The sequence below is a fragment of the Triplophysa dalaica genome, chromosome 9 (genome assembly GCF_015846415.1).
Source record: "Triplophysa dalaica isolate WHDGS20190420 chromosome 9, ASM1584641v1, whole genome shotgun sequence".
NCBI classification, from domain to species: domain Eukaryota; kingdom Metazoa; phylum Chordata; class Actinopteri; order Cypriniformes; family Nemacheilidae; genus Triplophysa; species Triplophysa dalaica.
Genome location: NC_079550.1, coordinates 17,008,149 through 17,027,935, shown reverse-complemented (window position 1 = coordinate 17,027,935; position 19,787 = coordinate 17,008,149). Strand labels below are relative to the sequence as shown.

At 38.1% G+C, this 19,787-nt stretch overlaps 2 protein-coding genes across 5 annotated transcripts in view; one reads left to right on the top strand and one right to left on the bottom strand.

The window, feature by feature from the left end:
* The window catches only part of c4 (complement component 4), a 23,193-nt gene extending 19,599 nt beyond the window's left edge, over positions 1 to 3,594 (top strand). Inside the window, exons 33-41 of one of the 2 annotated variants that reach the window (XM_056756331.1) lie at positions 46 to 223; positions 343 to 430; positions 530 to 604; positions 1,616 to 1,718; positions 1,804 to 1,893; positions 2,051 to 2,143; positions 2,231 to 2,314; positions 2,653 to 2,794; positions 2,931 to 3,594. In XM_056756331.1, the coding sequence (XP_056612309.1) occupies positions 46 to 223; positions 343 to 430; positions 530 to 604; positions 1,616 to 1,718; positions 1,804 to 1,893; positions 2,051 to 2,143; positions 2,231 to 2,314; positions 2,653 to 2,794; positions 2,931 to 3,072 (995 nt within the window). In that variant the 3' untranslated portion in view covers positions 3,073 to 3,594. Of the gene's footprint in view, positions 1 to 45; positions 224 to 342; positions 431 to 529; positions 605 to 1,615; positions 1,719 to 1,803; positions 1,894 to 2,050; positions 2,144 to 2,230; positions 2,315 to 2,652; positions 2,795 to 2,930 lie in introns of those variants that run through there. The other variant, XR_008907447.1, reaches the window with a different exon arrangement.
* On the bottom strand, positions 3,110 to 19,787 carry trim3a (tripartite motif containing 3a). Of its 3 annotated transcripts, none has more exons than XM_056756333.1 (15): positions 19,634 to 19,787; positions 11,810 to 11,886; positions 11,007 to 11,180; positions 10,415 to 10,655; positions 9,938 to 10,089; positions 8,492 to 8,672; positions 7,981 to 8,328; positions 7,439 to 7,829; positions 6,933 to 7,036; positions 6,532 to 6,699; positions 6,130 to 6,298; positions 5,978 to 6,037; positions 5,762 to 5,832; positions 5,447 to 5,587; positions 3,110 to 4,861 (listed from the first exon to the last, which is right to left on the bottom strand). In XM_056756333.1, the coding sequence occupies exons 3-15, from the start codon at positions 11,150 to 11,152 to the stop codon at positions 4,709 to 4,711; spliced, it is 2,325 nt and encodes a 774-aa protein (XP_056612311.1). In that variant the 5' UTR covers positions 11,153 to 11,180; positions 11,810 to 11,886; positions 19,634 to 19,787; the 3' UTR covers positions 3,110 to 4,708. The 3 variants fall into 3 exon arrangements, with proteins under 3 accessions (XP_056612311.1, XP_056612312.1, XP_056612310.1); XM_056756334.1 differs by lacking the exon at positions 19,634 to 19,787 and adding an exon at positions 12,208 to 12,576; XM_056756332.1 differs by lacking the exon at positions 11,810 to 11,886.

The following is a 19,787-nucleotide window of genomic DNA, read 5'->3' as shown; positions in this document are numbered from 1 at the left end:
TCTGTATGAATAAATTGAGTATAAGATCAACATGTTGTTTTGTAGAAACTGAGGAAAATGAAGAACTGTTTGATGATGATTACAATTACGATACCAATGAGGATCTAAACAGAGATGAGCCCAGGAGCAGCATGGAATGGTTTGATCTTCGCAGTCGCAGAAGAAGACAAGCTTCAGAGGAGCCGAGAAAAGAGAGTTCATTCATATACACAGTGTGTGTGGGGTGAGCGCAGAATATTACTTTTTGGTAGCGGTTTAGTGTATTATCTTTATATATGGAAGTACATTCTTGATAGGCCTATATGTTATATTATTTGACATAAATTGATTCTTCACTCACAGGGTGAAAATGAACAGTTCTGTTGGTATGATCGTAGTTGACATCTCACTGCTGAGCGGCATGAGACCAAACACAGGGGATCTAGAACAAGTCCGAATGCAGTTCTCAAAGTTTTTTCTGTATCAATGATTTCTGAGAAAAAATGTATAGATTTATTTAAAAATGCATTTCTTTCTTTCTTTTCTACAGCTTATGAATGGTTCTGAGCAATATATTGACCATTATGACGTTTACCAAAATAAAGTATTTCTATACTTTGCAGAGGTAATTAAGGTTTTTCTATTACTACTGTCAAATAGAAAAAGCTGATACACAAAGACAAAAAGTGTTTTATTTTCTTGCGGCTGTCGGACAAAAAACTTGTGTGTTAAAAACTACATTTGAGGAAATGGTAAACGTTTTACTGTGTTGTCAAAGGGAGAAGCTGTTTTTAATCTTTTTAATTGGTTAAATATTTGCAAAGCATACAGACAAACATAAAGGGTAACCAATAGTAATGATTTATGTAAAAAAGAAATTGAGATACATGTCTGCCCGACAGTGACAATGTTAAATCTAGTTAAATAAAATTTTATTCCTATTGTTAATTTTTTTATAATGTATAATTTCATTTCATTTAAAACACTTTTACTCTCCAAACTTCCTAAAGTCGCAGTCACACTTGACCTCTTGTTCTATTGATTTCCATTTTTACATATGCAATAGACCGGAAACGCAAGCCCGTCCAAAGAAATGTTCCATTTCGCTGCGTAGTAAAGTACAAGTTTGGTGAAATCTGACCTGCGAATCTGCCTCACGTGAGTGCGTGAGACCAATAGAAGATAAAAGCGTCACAGCGTGACCTCTTGGTACAGAAATATACAAAACTGAGGAATCGCTCCTGCAAAGTCCGACTTTAGTGCCACGTTAAAAAAAATCCAAGATTTCGAGAATAAAGTCGAAATGTTACGAGAATAAAGTCGAAATGTTACGAGAATATAGTCGAAATGTTACGAGAATAAAGTCGAAATGTTACGAGAATATAGTCGAAATGTTACGAGAATAAAGTCGAAATGTTTTTGTATCTCTTGAATTTTTTTGTCTTACCTCTCTTAATGTTTTGATTGCTTCCTCTTTTTTGCTGTTCAGCTCCAGACATCTGCTATATAAAGTTGCTAGTTAAATTCAAAACAATGATGCCTATGACCTGGTCTGATTCTGTTATGATGCCTGAAACCTTTATGAAATAATGTTAAAAGATCACCCAGTGATTTGAAAATGTGATCATGTCACCAGATCGATGAAGCTGAGAGGTGTTTTTGGTTTGGTGCTGATCTGATTGTTCCCATGGGCCTCGTCCAGCCAGCGGCTGCTGTCGTCTATGACTATTACAACCCAGGTCATAAATAAACTGTTTACCTTTTAATACCTTTTGAACTGTAACTGTATCTGCATGTCATGATGTCACCACATGTGTTAAGCAGAGAGGAGATGCGGCATATTCTATACAGCCCCTATGAAGAGCCCAATGATCTCCAAACTGTGCGACGGGGACGTGTGCACATGTGCAGAAGGTGAGAAACCATCTCTTGCATATTAAATAAGAGAATAGAGACAGGGGTTAGTAAACACCCTTTTACTTTAGTGTGTATTCTTTACACTGTCTGCATATAGGTAGTATCTGTAAACTGTATTGTACAAGAAATACATTTTTATCTCATCCCTTTATAGGCGACTGTCCGAAACTGAGGGTCACCTTCAGCAAGAACATAAAACAAGACACTCGCATTAGTTTTGCATGTTATTCGCCTGTCACCGATTACGGTGGGAAACCAAACCAAAAAATACACAATTTTTGCAGCCAGGTCAAACTTTTAAATGTATATTTATATAAATTCTGTTTTCCTATAGTTTACGTTATCAAATTTGTCGACTTAAGCAAGGATGGTGTCTTTGTGTACTACACAGCAGTAATCTCTGAAGTTCTTCAGATGGGTGAGTTGGACTTGAGTGTTTTCAAGCTTTAAGTATGAAATGTGCACCCAAAAGTAAAAATTCTGTCAATTTATAAAACCTCATCTAATTCAAAACCTGCAGTTCTCAATTCTTTGTGGAACACAAATGATGACATTTTGAGAAATGCCTCAGTGGTTTTGGAAGTCAATGGGGGTAAATGTTGATTGGTTACCAACGTTTTTCAAAATGCCATTTTTTCGATCCGCAAAAGAAAAAAGTCATAAAGATTTAAGATGACGTGTGAGTAATGATGACAGAAATGTTGTTTTTGGATTAACTATTCCTTTAGAATAATAACACTTGCTGTCCTGTTAAAGGAAAGGACTCTGCCATCCGTAAGGATGCCACACGTCAAATGGTGCTGCGTTCGGCTTGTGGTTTTACATTGAAATCCGAAGCAAGTTATCTGCTTATGGGGCAGAATGAAGATATTTACCTTCTGAATAACGCAGAATTGCAGTAAGCTAAGACACCAAATGTTTGACTTTGATATACATTTTATCAGTTCATGCATTCATGGGGAATACAGTATGTATTGCTGGTGCCTGGTTAAGGTACAGAAATGTTTAATGAATCAGTTTTTCCGTTTCTAAAGGTACAGGTATATTTTGAACGGTAACATCTGGATTGAAGAGATACCGGAGGAGAAGAAATGCAAAGGAACCAAGAGTAGCTCTGCCTGCTCTCTGTTGAAGGAATTCATGCGACAGCACCCCCTAAGACACTGTGACATTTAGAAAACAAAAAGAGCCATGTATGAAATCAGTAGTTGGCTTAGTCATTTGTGTGCTTTTATTTCTAGTGCATACTGACATACAAACAGACAGTTACAGTTGTTGGATACATTGGAATTGAGAGCCTGAAGGTTCAGTTTTGATTTTACTGTGGAAGGTTTGTAATATTGGCAATACAGTAGCTTCTCTTTACTCTTAACCTGTTACATAAAGGGAAGAACTTTATTACAATAACCTCAGATATTATTTTATAAAACATCTCTGACTGCCCATATTATAAATACATACTCTTCTTAGGGCTTGTTTTCGAGACGGTACATTTCTGATACATATTTGAGGATTATTGCAGAATACATACCAAATTTAAAACGCCTTGTGTTCTGTTACACCGTCGTTTTAGTACAGAATACTGTAGAAGTGGCTTAAACAGCACTCGCTTTCCATCGCTTGTGCACATTTGTTCAGGTTAAGTTTTATCAGAAAAGAAACGTTCTGACTCCAAATAAAGTACAAATGCTCATCTGATTCAATTCATTTCGGCTTTGTATTCTAATAGTGTGACATCTGGACCAAAATGATAAAACTTGCTGTCACAGTTTTTTCTTACATTCATATAAATCGAACTAAAACTAACAAATAAAAAACAGTAGTAAATGCTTCAGTTATATGGTAAACTGTGAACAGTCTATTTTGTCTCGAATTTGGCAACGTAAGATGGCTTTTACTCTCTTGAACTTTCCCTTTATTGTTGAATTTTTTTCCATTATATTGACTTGACATATTCCCTTTGTTGTGAAAACATTTCACAACACGTAAGCCGTATCCACCCGATCTTTTCTTATCCACTGAAGGCATTGAGCTTGCAAATAAACAAAATACTTTTAACTTAAAAAATAACTTGTACATTCCAAGAGCGTGTACAGAAAAATGTACTTGACCTTTTAAACATAGGCAGAAAAAAGATCATGCGATATGTGAATTGTGCTGTTGTGACATGAAAGAGACACAAGAAACCTTGAGGCAGCTTTACTAAAAGCCACTTTACATTAACAGCCGGGTTACTTTAAATATCGAGCTTTAGCGCAGTAAGATTTTCCAAAACTATATTACAGCAAACCGATGGCGATCAAATTTACACCGTATGATATAAAGGCATAAACATGTACAATTACTCAAAGCTCAAATAGCTTTTCGATGTGTAACAGCGTCCTTTAAAGGTCATTCTAAAGCTCAAGCGTTTATGAACTGCTGAAGAAATGCTTACAATATATATTTCATCAATCCCAGTTTGATTTCATAAATTGGTTTACAAAGAAGCTTTTTATTTTGGAAAACAGCACATAATGCTTCGTCCTTTGAAAGCGTACGGATAGCTGCCTTGGTCAATATCTGGTGAACCTTGAGTGTTATTATTTGTGTTTAACATACTGAACATTCAGTTTGGAAATGATTTATGCAAATCAATCAAATACGGTTGCAACATTCATTAAACCCTGGGTTCGTTCACGACACGTCAACTTAAAACCAGTCAATTGTCTTCTGGAAAAAAATGTGTGCCGAATTATGTGCAAAGGAACACATGAAATGCTAAAGAGACGAGAACCTTACAGTAAACCTGCTAAACCTTTCATCATGGTGTCTACTGCAGGTATCGATAGATTTTGAAACAGTGGTTCCCAGAGTCTGCCACGGCTACGTGACCATCGGACGTGAGAGCGAGAGCCTGGGGGCCGTACAGAGGGTCTGCCGTCGTATTGATGTATGACAGGAAAGAGCCAGAACTGTCAAACACCTGAAGGAGAAAAATGGAATTAGATTTAGCCAGGAGATAGTTACCAACTATCCCTTACTTTTGCATCAATGGCGCCATCTTTCTTTGAAATGTAAAACTGCAGGTTTCTTTGTTTTTATAGAAGTGCAAAACTTACTCAAATTAAGTCAATTAAACATTTCAGGTAAAATGTGACCTACATTATAAATAACCAACAGTTTTGAATCAGGGTAAAGGATTTGATCACTGTTTTATGTACTTGCTCAAATACTCCTTTAGTTTTAACCAAAAAAATATTTTTAAAGAAGTGTCCACATATTCAGTATCCGTTGTTGTTAGTAGTAAACATGAGCCAATGTTGCCATGTATGCCGGCAAAAAAAATGCACAAAGCCACAATATTTATAATTATTTTTAAGGAACGTAATCAAAACTGAGTCTTTACATTAAACTGAAATAGAAGAATGTTTGTATAATCTCTGTTGAAATACTCATGTTTAGGAAAAACTACATGTCATCTTTATACATAAGCATATATAAGAAAAAAAAAGTTTAATATAGCATACATACACTTTGAACACATTAGTCATAATATTTTATCGCCCACCTGTATCCTACTGTTGCCCCAATCTGCAACAATAATATTCCCATTTCCATCCACAGCCACACCTGTAGGTGCATTAAACTGCCCGTTCCCTTCTCCATGAGAGCCGAATTTAAACAGGAACTCCCCGTCGGCATTGTAAACCTGCAAGAATACAACGAAGAACCACAAAACAACGAATTATAAAATAACTGATTTTGAAATACATAATGGTAACAAAAACACAAAAATTAAATGTCAGGAAATGGGAATCAAAAAGTCATTTATACATACACAAAATGGAAAAACATACACAATAAAAGAACAGACTCACTTTACCTTCACAGAATGATTGTGGAAGTCTGTCACAATAATTTCATTCTTGTTATTTATAGCCACGAAATGTGGACCTCATTGTCACAGAAAAAGAGAAATAAGCGTTAGCATTAAATTGAACGGTTTTGTTTATAAGAAAATACCTGGCAACACAAAGAACACCCAATTCAAGCAAATACTACCTTAAATGAAAATAATTCTCTGGTGTTTAATACTCACTGAAGGCAGGGACAGATTTACTCTGCTTTGGCTCAGTTGGCGTATTTGGAGCACTTTTGTCTTTCAGAGATAAAGGAAAAACCAGCATGAGCTAAATGCTAAAAGCAGATGACGGATGGACTTAATGATATATAATAGACATAAGACATTACCTGCAAACTGCCTCTCTGATGTTCCTTTGGCACCAAATTTGGTCACCAGCTTGCCGTTGGATTGGAAGATGAAGACGCAGAAAGCTTTGTTATCTGCTGTGATAATGTGGCCGTTCTTATCCACGGCGACTCCTTTAGGACCCATCAGCCGGCCTGCCCCGATTTTGTTCTGCCACCATTTGTGCATCACAAAAGAAATGTCAAATCAACAATGTTGAATGAAAAATATCTGATACGTAGAAAACAAAGTTAAAAGTTCAACAATAAAACATGTAAATAAAAAAAACATTGTTGCTTATATATAAAACCAGTATTAACATGTAAAAGAAGAGGTTAGGAAATGTCTGTGTTGCTTCTTACACTCGGCACTTTTAAGCTCTGTTATGAAGTTATGTAACCAACCTTAAACTTGCCGTCAGGAGAGAAGATGCTCAACCATCTGTTGTCATAGTCAGCCACGATGATGTCACCATTCATGTCCACAGCGATGCCGGTGGGTCGCTGCAGCTGGCCAGGAGAGCGACCTCTGACCCCAAACTTCAGCTTGAATTGACCATCGTTGGAAAACACCTACCACATATGCAACATGACTATAATGATTAAATCAGTAACAGTAGTTCTATAAACATTCAACATTTTTATATAAAGTAGTGGCCAAAAGTGATGCATTGTACATTACATTTTTACAATATTTGCTATAAATGCCCTCAGGTTCGATTAAACCCTCAAAATATGAGGTGTACAGTATGTTGGAAAACTAACAAAACCCCATAACTCTATATTGCTCATACATAAAGTGTTACCTGTATGCACTGGTTGTTGCTGTCAGCTACCACGATCCGTCCAGTGCTGGTGGTGGAGATACCCTGCAGGTTGGAGAACTCCCCCTTTTCTCTTCCTCTCGTTCCTGTCGCACCAAATAACACATAAGCAAACAGATATGACCTTCTCCTCCTCATGGGATGCCATTACTGGACAACTGGAACGTTAACACTACACCCACATCATAAAAAAAACACACTTCATTTGAACTGTTATTCATTACACCAACACATATTCAGGAACTGTAGAATGCTATTGAGTCATGTTTTTATTTGCAGATTTTAAATAAAATATTTTTTTACCTAAGATCAATATGCTTCAAGATATACCTACATGAATGTAAATGTTAGAAACATTAAACTTTTAATTCATAACTATAAAAATGTGACATTTTTATAGACATATAAAGTGTTACAGCAACTTTGGAGTTCTTCAGTAAATTAGTATATAAATCTGTCTATAAGTACGCTTCCTATTTGTTACCCACCCACTCTGTAGATGAGATCATCCTCTATTGGGTTCTCCTTCTTCTTCGTGGTGCTGTACATGCTCGAGGGTCTTCGGAGCGCTTTCTGCCGAATGTGCCCTCCGCCCCCGCCTCCTCCTCCTGGGGACTTCACACGCCTCTTGACGTCATCGGGCGACTGCGGGGCATCGCAGGGTTTGATGGCCCTCAGGCGGAATGGGCTGCCCCTCACGGGCTGTCCATAGAGCAGGACGGAGAAGGAAAACTCGCCCTCCCCCCGGAGGGTGTAGCCGATCTCATAGGTGCCGTTCTTGTTGTCTGTTATCTCCGTTGCGGTGACCGTCCCATCAGGGCCAGTGATCTGAGCCCTCAGTGCCGCGTTTCCAGTCTTGACTAGTTCACCGTCCTTGTCCTGAGTGAAAACAGTGAAATGTTTATGTTAGGAATCAGTATGTGCATTATTTCCTACACTACATCTCTATCTAAGAGGATTTTTTAAACTAACGTAAATACTCCATACATTTTTTTTTTACATTATCGAACACAAAAGTGACATCACCAACCTTAGTGGTGGCTGTTACAGTGGTGTTCTGACCCACGACAGCGTGTCTGAGACCCTCTCCAGTAGCTACGCTGGTGTGGCCCACGGCGCTGGTGGTTAGCAGGACTCCCAGGTTCTGGATGGAGCGACGCAACCCTTCTGTCTCCACCTGACAGTCAAGGTGTCCGTTTTCGTGGGGTTGTTCAGGGAAGGCGTGGCGGGCGAGAGTGCCCATCCGCTCTCCCATCTGCTTCTGCACCAGGAGAACTTCGGTAGGGCTGCCGTGGTTTAGGGCCTGTTCGGTGAAGCTACAGTTACTCTGGATGTTCTCTTTTCCCTGCAATAATGCAGACAGTTGGCTTTGTAGCACCTGCAAAGCAAAGCAGGATTAATACGTTAGATAGTAGAATTTTTTTCATTTAAAGGCAGGCTTTAGTTATGCAACTTATAAAAGCGGTCCGATCTCCAACAACACAACAGTGTTTTTTATTGAAATGTATTTACTTACAAAATTATGTGTACAGAGGTCTTACCTTCTGTTTGGTGGTGCAGATGTTCTCCAGGTCAGTGATAAGGGCAGTCTTACGCTGGTGTAGTGCTTTCTCAAGTTCCTCAAACGTATTGCTGATCTCCGAAACAGCTTCGTTCTTCCTGTCTGTTAGCTGTCTGGAAATATCATTTACCAGCTCTATAGCCCCGGTCAGCTGTGGAAGCCTGTGAGAGGAGGAATAAGGCCAATGCTCTATCAAACCTTCAATAGATGCTCATAGTGAGACCCAAAACATCTTTAACCAGCTTTAGGTCCTGGTTTAAACGGTTTTATTTAACAGGTTTTATTTCATTAAGAAATGAAATTTAGTCGCGTAACTCCTTTTACAGTACACACAGCTTTAAAGCAGCTTTACATGCAATCATACTGGAAATAAAATCAAATTCATAATAATTATTTTAACGCTTTAAACCCAGAAAAATTAACCTTTAACCTGACTTTAAGCACCCTCGTTGTCCACAACAATATTTTAAGGTACAGAGCAAATTTCTTAAAAAGATATTTGCTATAACAAATGTACATGTGAACCTGTCTGTGAAATCTTGTATAAAGTGGCATATTCTGATTATAAGAAAAAGAAGATCAAAGTAATCATAGACAGAGAAATGAAAAGAAATAGATATTTGTCACTGTAAATAATAGATTATATGTGACCCTGGGCAACAAAAGATTTTTACATCATCTGAATAATTTAGCTTTCTATTGATGTATGAGTTGTTAAGGATAGGACAATATATGGCGGAGATACAGACGTTTATAACTTTGGAATCTGAGAGTGCAAAAAAATCTAATCACTGAGAAAATCGCCTTTAAAGTTGTCCCTCGGAGGCACAGTAGCAGGCCATCCACTATATTAAGGTTTTAATATATTTAATTATATTTATTTTTACAAAATATCTTCATTGAACAAGACCTTTACTTAATATCCTCATGCTTTTTAAAATAAAATAAAAATCGATAATTTTGACGCATATAATGTATTTTCTGCTTTTTTCTTAAAATGTTCCCGTGCTACTTAAGACTGGTTTTGTGATCCAGGGTCACATATGATACATTTGATTTTAGATTTTCTATATTTATTATAAGAAAAATACTGACATTTAAGATTTTACTGACACTTTCATAATTTCACGCAAAAAATTGGTTTCCTAAACACTGTTTTCATTTTTGACAGGCTTATTCAGTCAGTACTACAGTGTAAAGGTTATATTTTCACATAAAGTTCTTCACACGTTTATGAAGCAAAACATAAATGATAACGAATGACTTCCGTTTTCACCTTTCACACTTCAACAAAAAAGTTATTTGGGATTATTTTATTGCCGTCTCATTTAAATCCATTTTAGTCTCATTTCCCTTGGTAGTTTGTTGACGCCCCCTGGTGGAGAAACCCTATTCTTTATTGTATTATTAGGTATTAAGCGTGAACCTGTTGCGGATTGCATCTAGCTGGTTCTTCAGTGCTGCTTTGTGTTGTTCTAGGACGTCCCGCAGTGGAACAGTCACATGTTCTCTGTGTTCTCCTTCAGTGCATTCCAAACACATGGCTGTTTCACAGGACTCGCAGTAAAACTCCATCACCTGCAGAGGGCACAAATGACAAATTAAGATACAGCAAGCCACTTACACTTTCATATTTTATACCTTGGAACCACTCCATAAAATAAACATTTACAATGATTCACACATCATCCTAAATAGTGCAAGATCATAAGTGTGTCCTAAAAATAGTATGATGGATTGTTTAAGCACTAAAGTATGTACTTCTCTAACATTACCAAAGCATGCTATAAGTGTATATGCTAAGAAATCGTGCCAATTGGGAGCTCCCCATTTCTTTTGGAGACAATGGCATCCTTTCCCACTCTCCAGGTCAGTATGTGATGTTATATGTAGGATGTTTTACCTTGCCCTCATGGTTGGGGCATGAGAGGGGCGGGGCATATGTGGCAGCACCGGCTGACTCCAGCCCACTCGAAGCTTCGGGACGGGTGCAGTCCTGCTCTCTCTGTAACACCTCCATTAGATTAGTGATAAAGAAATTGTTCTGCAGGGCAGCAACACCCTTTTCAGGCAGGATGGAGGTTTGTCTGCACACCGGGCAAGAGAGGGTCAGAGACTGAGGAGGGATGTAGTTCTGGAGACATCTGCGATAAAAGTGATCAATGGAGAAAAATTAAAATTCTGTCATCATTTACCCTCTCGTGTCATTTCAAACCTGTATGACTTCTGCAAAACAAAAGTTAGACATTGTAGAACGTTGGTAACCGAACAACACCGGGACCCATTCACGTCTACTGTCTGGACACAAAACCAATGAAAGTCAATGAGTACTGCCATTGTTCAGTTACCAACACTTTTCAAAGAAAGAAATTCATACAGGTTTGAAATGACATTTTGGGTGAACTATCCTGTTATGAAGGAGATGTTTGCAACCATTCACTGATTCATAAGCATTCAACGCTTTTGACGCTTTCAATTGAGATGTGAAGGGTTACCTCTCGCAGAAGGTGTGGAGACAGGGTAGAACTTTGGGATTGTGATAGTGCTCCAGACAGATGCTGCACACCAGGAACTGCTTGTCTATCTGACGCACCACCGGGCTGGTGCTGCCGCTCTCCCGCTTAGCCATCGTGAGAGGCATTCAAATGACGAAACGGAGTCCTCTCCAACTGAAACAGAGAGAGAGAAAGAACATTTAACTTCAAGTAAAGCTGTATAACTGCCTCTAGGTTTGGTATAAAAACACATAAACTTGTTATACAAAGCCCAAATGCCTATTTGTCCGTTTGCATAACATCAAGATGTTGAAGGCTTTGATTTCAAATCAAATTACATAACAGAAGTCTTTTTCTACATGACAGGATTTTTAAGTCATACATGAAAGTCATTTTAAGCATCCCATTTCAATGTTTTGCATTAAACAGTGGTGTGTAAGCGGAGGGATGAACAGATTTAAATCTCTAAAACAGGAGAATTATATCCATGACACAGATCTGAACATCTGTCTGCTCAGTTACAAAACAGATAAACCCTGTTCTCTCCATCAACTTACAAGACTGGCTTGTTGCTCAAATATCGAGGGATGTGCATTTGGCATCATTTTTGTTTTTTACGAACACATGAGAAACACGACATACAAACATGATGGTGTTGTCGCTCAATAAAAGACAATCATCCCTATCAGTTCTCCAATTTTGGAGAAGACAATGGCAAACCACAAAGCTGGATTTCTTGTGAAAAGTTTATTCTTATTGATGACGCATGCCTACACTGATGCACTAATAAAGATGACCCGTACCTGCCCTCACTTCACCCGTGGCAACACTTTCATGTCTGCCGTGTTCTACTGTCAATAAAAAGGCTCCGGAAACATCGCTACAAAAGAGAAATCAATACGAAAGTTAAACAATGACGCCATAAAAGTGTGAACGAAAGTATCCAGGTGCAACAGAATACATTATCAGCTAAAGCAGAAAATTCATATTTTATAATTTCATGATATATTCTCGATCTATTCTTCGAAAGCCAAATATTTGTTTTTTTTAACCAGGAAATGTTTTTGTGTGTGAAATTCCTTTATTTTTGGGAAGAACGTATATTGTTTTTCTCAAACCTCTGCTGACTGAATGATCAACAACACTGAGATACACAACAGTACGAGCCATTGAACAGACTGTTATTCAATCCATCACTTACTGATTTCATTTGTGTCGAATCAAATAATACTTCTACCCTCATTGACATCTATCCTCATTGATGATGCAGTTTATCACACCTGAGTGAATGGTGATGAAAACACGAGAAGCAATAAACTGTAGACACATCCCTCAAAACCTGGGATCAGAAAACTCCCAAAAACACCAAGTTCCTCAGCTACACTGTAAAGAAGTTTCCTCCCCCTCAAAGCTCCTTGGAATCTTTTACTTCCAACTGCAGACAGAGCGCTGAAGCTTCTACCAGAGCTGGTCTCTTCTTTTGCTGGAAGCAGTTTCTTTTCTCTCACACTTGAATAGATTAAAAATATAGGCTATCATCTATTTACAGTATGTGCCGTGCATTGATGCGCACTGCGCAGACTGTCGCTGCTAGGGAGGAAGAGAAAAAAGGAAGCCTTGAAATGGCACTTCCCCAAAATCCTCCCAGTTCCTTCCTCCCCTGCGTTTCGAGAAAGAGAGATTTTAATAGTGCACCTGCATATCTGCTAGCCATTGGGATGCAGAGGGGAAGATGTGTCTCTTTTGGCCCAAAATGGCAGCTGTCCTTTCCCAACAGAGAAAAACGCTGGGGGGAATTTAAGAATGAATTGCACCTGCTGATAGGGGTTTGCACGTGCCGTCTGTGTTGTTTTAGCACAAGAATCTTTAGGGGAATTATGTAAATCATGCATTGGTGCAAACAGCCAAGCTTGCTATTTGTAGAGCAATATTACAGTTGGATCTACTGTGAGAGCACACTATTATAATTTGACTTTATTGAGGCTGTATGGCATCTATTCCCCGCTGCAATCCAGACATGGTAATGGTAAGAAATATGTACATTGTCTACACAGAAAATCAGTGTGCATTGCCATTTTAGAGTAGTTGTGTCCCATTATACCGGTATTGGCAATAAACTGTGATTTTAAAACCATGATTATCGATATTGTGTTAAATTACTCATTAAGTATTATGAAGTAAATAATTAAGCACCTGTTTACATTTTTGCCTCAAAGGGATTGTTCAACCAAAAAGGAAAATTCTGTCATCATTTACTTGTTCTTCCAAATAAATGTCTTTGTTCTGATGGACATTGAGAAATATATTTGGAAGAATGCTTTAATTCTTGGCCACCAACTAGCAGTCAATTCTGGGCAAACAGTACCTCTCCCCCCTCCCTACACAAAGTGATTTAATTGGTCGAAAAATCAACAAAAACAGATTAGGAATTGTATCATTATTTATTAAAAAAAACATGTATGCGAAAACATCTGTAATAATAGCATTATCGTAAATTATTTTGGGCAAAATAATCTCATGGTGAGAATCTCATATTGTTGCAGTTTTCGTGAAAAACTAGCGCAAAAAAAAAGGTAATGTAAAATTTACTGTTAAACTAAAGCCTAATATATTTATAAACGCTATACACCAATACAGTTATGTATCAGTGAGGATATCTTTAAAGTTATTGATCTAGATATGATCAGTTCTTAATACTAATAAGCATTTATTACTACATATACACTTCCACAAACAGTCATTTGAAATTGTTCACAGTTTGGATCAGAACGCCAGATAGTAGATTTCCACAAGCAGACCTCATTGTTTGGTTTCCTGCTCACTTTAGCTAAACCCAGTAACCAAGAAACACCACCCCAATCCCATCAATCCTACCCCACCCCCTCCACAGTCAGCCACACCCCCTCACAACAGCCCTTAATGAGAGCAGCTGAATTCTGACATCACAAGGCCCCCACCCTTCTGTCATCTTGTCTCTTTCTTTTACTGCTCTCTCTCTCTCTCTCTCTCTCTTTCTCTCTGCATGATCTCCACATTCCTTCTCTTACTCAGAACCACTGAACAGTATGAAATGAAAAAGGCTTTATAAAATCTCAGGACTTAGTCTGTACAGTTGTTATATTCAATGCCTGGCTTGATTTAAGAAAAAGAAAAACAATATACTTGATATTCCACTGTGAGAACATGCAATATTAAGAAAGTTGTAATGTTGCATGCGAAATACTAGCGTCCCTTGAACTAATGTGTAATAATCTTTTCTCCTTCACACATTGTGTTAATAAGCTTAATGGCCCCCCGCTGTCAGAGACACTGTGAACAGTGTGGATCAGACACACAGCCCTAGTTAGTCGAGACATCGTTTGAAAATAACCAATGTGACAACAGTACTTTAAGTTCAACCTTCATTTTATAAAGCGATGGGAATTTTGTAACAAAACAATGACTTTGTTCAACAATTTCCTCTCTTCCACGTCAGTCTACAATGCACGTCCACAAGAGCACAACAACACATGCCAAACAGATATAAAATACACTTTTAATTTTGCAACACAATCTCACAGGAATTTCTAAGTATTTAACGAGGTGGCAAAATCGTGTGAATTCATGCGATTTTATTATTGCGTTATAGTACGATGTGCTTATGCACCAGTATCGTTAGGTTTAGGGGGGTGGTTAGTGGAGGGGCTTCACTGTTTCCTTTTTAAATAGATCACATCCTACGAATTCATATGATTAAGCCACCTCATAAAATTGTTACAAATTCCTGTGAGATCAGCCCATAGGACAGTCAGGTACGTCCATAAAATGTCCGCGTAACATCTGCTGTGTAGAAGCATCTTATGAACAACTTAGAAAAGGCAGTTATACAAACATTTTAAACCATAAACATCTTACAGGCATCTTCTAGATGTCTATATGACATCTCACAGGAGATATCTCAGAGACGTTTTGCAGATGAGCAAACTTTAAAAAAAATATGTCTTGCAGATGTAAATCCAGACATCAAATAAACAATTCACGTACTCTATGTTATTTTACATAAATATCCCTGATAGAACACTATATCTGGCAGACGTCTATTCAATGTCTGCATTTACATCTGATCTGCAATGCATAATTTGCTCAACTGCAATACGTCTCGGAGACATCTGCTGTCAGATGTCCTATAGACATCTAGAAGACGTCTGTAAGATGTTTATGATTTAGAATGGATGTAAAACTGCTCTTTCTAAAATGTTAAGCAGATGTTTTTACACAGCATATGTGCCCTTCAAAGGAAGTAGGGCATGGGGATGGTCACTTCGATTTGGAAAATGCCCTACGTGTGTAGATCGTTCTTCTTCTTCGTCCCATTTTCGGAGCTTCTGCGCAAGAGCGCCCTCTGGCTTTTAGACTTTGCGGCATTTAACCACAATTCATTGAGAGACTGAGCATAAAAATAACACAATATATCGTCCAAGCCCTAAATACAAAAAATAAATCAGTGCTAGTATCTGGTTGACACGCCAACATAGTTTATTGTGATAAAATCTTTATCATACATTCTTTTGGTTTCTCTTTTCAATATGCCATCCACATGGTATGTTTGGAATGAAATATGGTTAAATAATGACAGAATTTTCATTTGTATTTTGCAGATGTTTTACAGAACCACAATCATGGTTAACAGAATGGTTACCAAATGAATCTGGTGTGAACGCTGATTATTTGAGAGTTATATGAGGTGTGAAAGTAAATGCAATCTTAAAATTGTTTGATCAGTGACACAGCAAACAGCGGCATCAAAGCAGAGGCTGAGTGGCTTTCTGACTCGAGTCGAACACAACGGTAATGGACCATTGTGGGAACACAGAAGGTTGATCAAATCAACCTTGAACTTTATCCACAGTAAACAAAGACGGATCTCAACATGAAGAGAATCAAAACAGTGGGATGCAGTACAGAATCATGGATGCGTCAGGGGAGGCCAGACAACTTTTAGTCCGATTTCTATTCCTGACTCACAACATGACAATGACAGACAGCATGTCTGTGTCTGTTACACAATTTGTTCACCTGGAATGAATACTTTGTCATTATTTACTCATACTCCTGATGGTACACAAACCCATATGCTGTTAATTTTTCAGATGGTACACAAACGTTGAAGAATTTGTAAAGAGCTAAAGGCTTTACAAACAATACGAGTGATTACCCGACTATCTGAATGTTCTTATTTGGGTGAACTGTTCCTTTAAAAGCACTTCTGTTCATACTGTTCTGAAGCGTGAAGACACGGCTGTCCTGCTGTGGTGGCCCAGATGTCAAGTCCATTGGAAGAACCCTGGCTTCTGTTCAACCCGCTGTAATATTAAACGACAGCCTGTGCCACACGGTTCTCTCTGCATCCTTAAATCCAGATGGATCATTTGTCGGTTAATTCCCATCCGTTTCTCCATACTGTTAACTGAACGATTATTCAAAGCCATATTGACTCATTATAATACAATAAACTAGGCAGAAGGCTATAAATAAAGCCATTAGTCTCCTATTAAATGACAGAACTTGCTAAAGCACAAGCAAATTGCTGGAGTACAAGTTGTGCTAAATGTCTAAATCATTAGTCACACCATGTAGTCTTTTGTTCCTATCCAACAGAAGTCTAGTAGGGTCAACAACAAGTCTAGTGAGGGAAGAAGATTTCTCTAACGCATGTCATTTCAAGTGTATTTAAAGTGATAGATCACCCAAAAATGAAAATACTGCCATCATTTACTCACCGTCTTGTAATTTAAAACCTTTGTGACTTTCTTTTCTTCCGCAGAACACAAAAGAAGACATTTTGAAGAAAGTTGGTCACCGGACATCAATGGCCCTCATTCACTTCAATTGTATGGACACAACATGCAAAACCAATGCAACTGAAAGGGGGCCAGTTAACAAATTCTTCAAAATATATTTTGTGTTCTGCAGAAGAATGAAAGTCATACAGGAAATATCATGAGTTAAGAGTTGACAGAAATCATGACAGAATTTTTATTTTTGGGTGAACTATAACTTAAAATTAATTGAATAACGGTCTACAATACTATTTGGGAAGACAACCTAAAGTATGCACTATGCACCAGACGAATGTATAATAGAACGCTCCTTCTCCAAGATATGGAGACGTGTTTACTACACAATAAAATCTTTCTCAGACTACCTAGAGAATTCTGGTCGGCATTACTGCATTTATTGGGATGCATTGGTGCAATAGTGTGTAACAAGTACAATACTACACACAGTCGCACACTCATGAATACAAAAACCACACGTTTCTGTAGTCAGAATGTGTCCAGACCACTGGGCGTCACCCAGCTGCCTGTCAACCCAATGACAGGGGTGCTGAGGAAAGTGTCACTCACACAAAATGTGACGGATGCACATTGATTCTTCTAGAAACAACCTGGCTCCTTTGCTTAACGTGGACCTGACAGCACCAGTCCGTACGTCACCTGTCACCAGGGTAAACAAGACCACCCTACATCAGCATATATATAAGTCATATTTATAAGAAAGAAATATATATAAGAGGGAGACTGAATTTTAATGAGTGAACAATGGTCTACCATTGTAAAAATTTAGTCAAATCTGAAAAGATTCTGTGATTCAGTGATAACCATACAGAACACATAAACCTAATTATTTTAGTTCGTCATGCATAATATCTTCCTATCCATGAAGCAAGACTCAGGATTTGGCAGCACCTACAAAGCAAATAACAAAAGGTCATTGAAAACGCACTGAAATGCATTAACATCCTACTCAGAACTGAAGCAGATTCTCACAGCACTGCAAAATAACAGCCTGATGAAGCTTTTCAGAAAAAAAGTATCTCCGAAAAATGGTGCGTGTATGATGGAAGCGATGTGACACAGACTTTCATCATTCTTTTCAAACAGATGATGAAACTATGAACAAGAACAGCTGAGCATTTACTGTGGCCAAGCAACAGCTGTTTGCCAAATTGGTGAAACATTCTCACGACTAGCGTCTCCTTCTCAAAATGGTCAGCTTTACGTCAGATTTTTCTACATGCTCCCTGAGAGTTTCCAAAGAGACCAGAAAACAATCAACATTCAACATGGTTCATCATTAAATATTAGCCTTGCATGTTAGCACAATCACTGTATCTAACGCAACGCAAGACCGATTTTTTATGGCTGGGATGCTTTTCTCTGGCCTAGAATTAGACTAGACCAGACATGACCTTAGTGGGCGCATAATGTTTTTATTGTCCCTAACAACATCCCATTCGTTTTTATAACCAAACCGTTCTTGAACCCCATTCGCTACCATAGTAGAAAAAATGACTTTATATTTTTTGTTCTGTTGAACACAAAAAAAGAGATTTGAAGAATGTATGACAGCAAAACGGGCACTTTTTACTACCATTGTGTTTCTTTCCTACTATGGTAGTCAATGGGGTCCAAGAAGTGTTTGGTTACAAGCATTCATCCAAATATTCTTCCCAGTCTTCAACCAAACAAATAAATGTATAAAGGTTTGGAACAACTAGAGAGTGAGTAATTCATTACAGAATTTAATTTTTTAGGGTGAACAATCCCTTTAAAGTGTGTTAACTGACTCACTATCTTTTGACTTTTTGTATCTTGACCCTGAGGCTATTCCATTTAATGCCATCCTTGTTTGACAACACCGCACAGGACAAAAGTACATCTGTCTTCATTTATTTGGCATACACAACAACAAGTCGCCTTAAGACAGAAGTATTTGTATACAAACTGCATTTATAAATGCATAAGATATAAGTTTAATAATAACTGCAAGTAAACCTGTACAGCACAAATAGGACCCACTCGTCACACTGTCACCACCAATCTTTCATTCATTTTAAAACTAAAACAATTATACTGAGCTAAACAATAATTTCACACCCAATGAAATATTAAAGATGACACTGACAACCTGTCAAAATCGAAATCGCACATGGAGCATAAACAGGAGCTAAACGTACACTTCCGGCGAAATTTACGTTACAGTATGAGAGCCATGGTGCAAAAATATCAATGAATATGAGGACAATGCCTGGATAAGACGCAAATGCCATTTAAGACCGACTTTACAGTGAACACAAATACCGCAGAGATACAGGCCCGTAGATACAGCCAGACTGCACCTCATTTCCTCAGCGGCATCTCACTACACTGAAGACATCCATTGTGTACCATCCCTGTAAATTGCTGCACACAATCAAAACGATCCATCAGAAAGCACGCAATGCACATTTTAAAAGGTGACAACACAACCCCATGACACTCGCATATGTGCAATAATATCATGCCCATCGTGAAACAATGGAAACGTGACAACAACTGTGTTAAACTCGCTGACCCAAAGCGCAGCAACATGACATAAATGGGGAATCAACATCCTGCGGATACTTTAAGACTTCCGCACATCCTCGGTGATGGTGGGCAAAAATCACGGATAACAAGAATATGAGATTTAAAAGTCACGGTCAAACGCGAGTGCGTACAAACGTCAGATGCGATTCAATGAATAAACGTTGCGTTATATACAAAACAACGCGTTCACTGAAATGACTACACGAGTCTAATGAGGGAAGAAACAAGTGCACTCACGTGATATTTGGACAGGATTTAGAGGAAAATCAGCATTTGTTTAAGGAGAAAGCGGTTTTCATTGTCAGTGTCCGATAAATAATCCGGCGATTAGGGTTTTTTTCTCATGAAAAACTGCACCGAATGGGAGAGTCAGTAAAGGTGGAGACGGTGA

Excerpts from the sequence above, each read along its gene's own strand:
- trim3a (XM_056756333.1), bottom strand. The coding sequence starts at position 11,152 with ATGCCTCTCACGATGGCTAAGCGGGAGAGCGGCAGCACCAGCCCGGTG. Across the intron at positions 7,830-7,980 it reads CTGTAACAGCCACCACTAAG|GACAAGGACGGTGAACTAGT; the intron begins GTTGGTGATGTC and ends GTTTTCACTCAG. Across the intron at positions 6,038-6,129 it reads ATCAGAGAGGCAGTTTGCAG|ACAAAAGTGCTCCAAATACG; the intron begins GTAATGTCTTAT and ends TATCTCTGAAAG.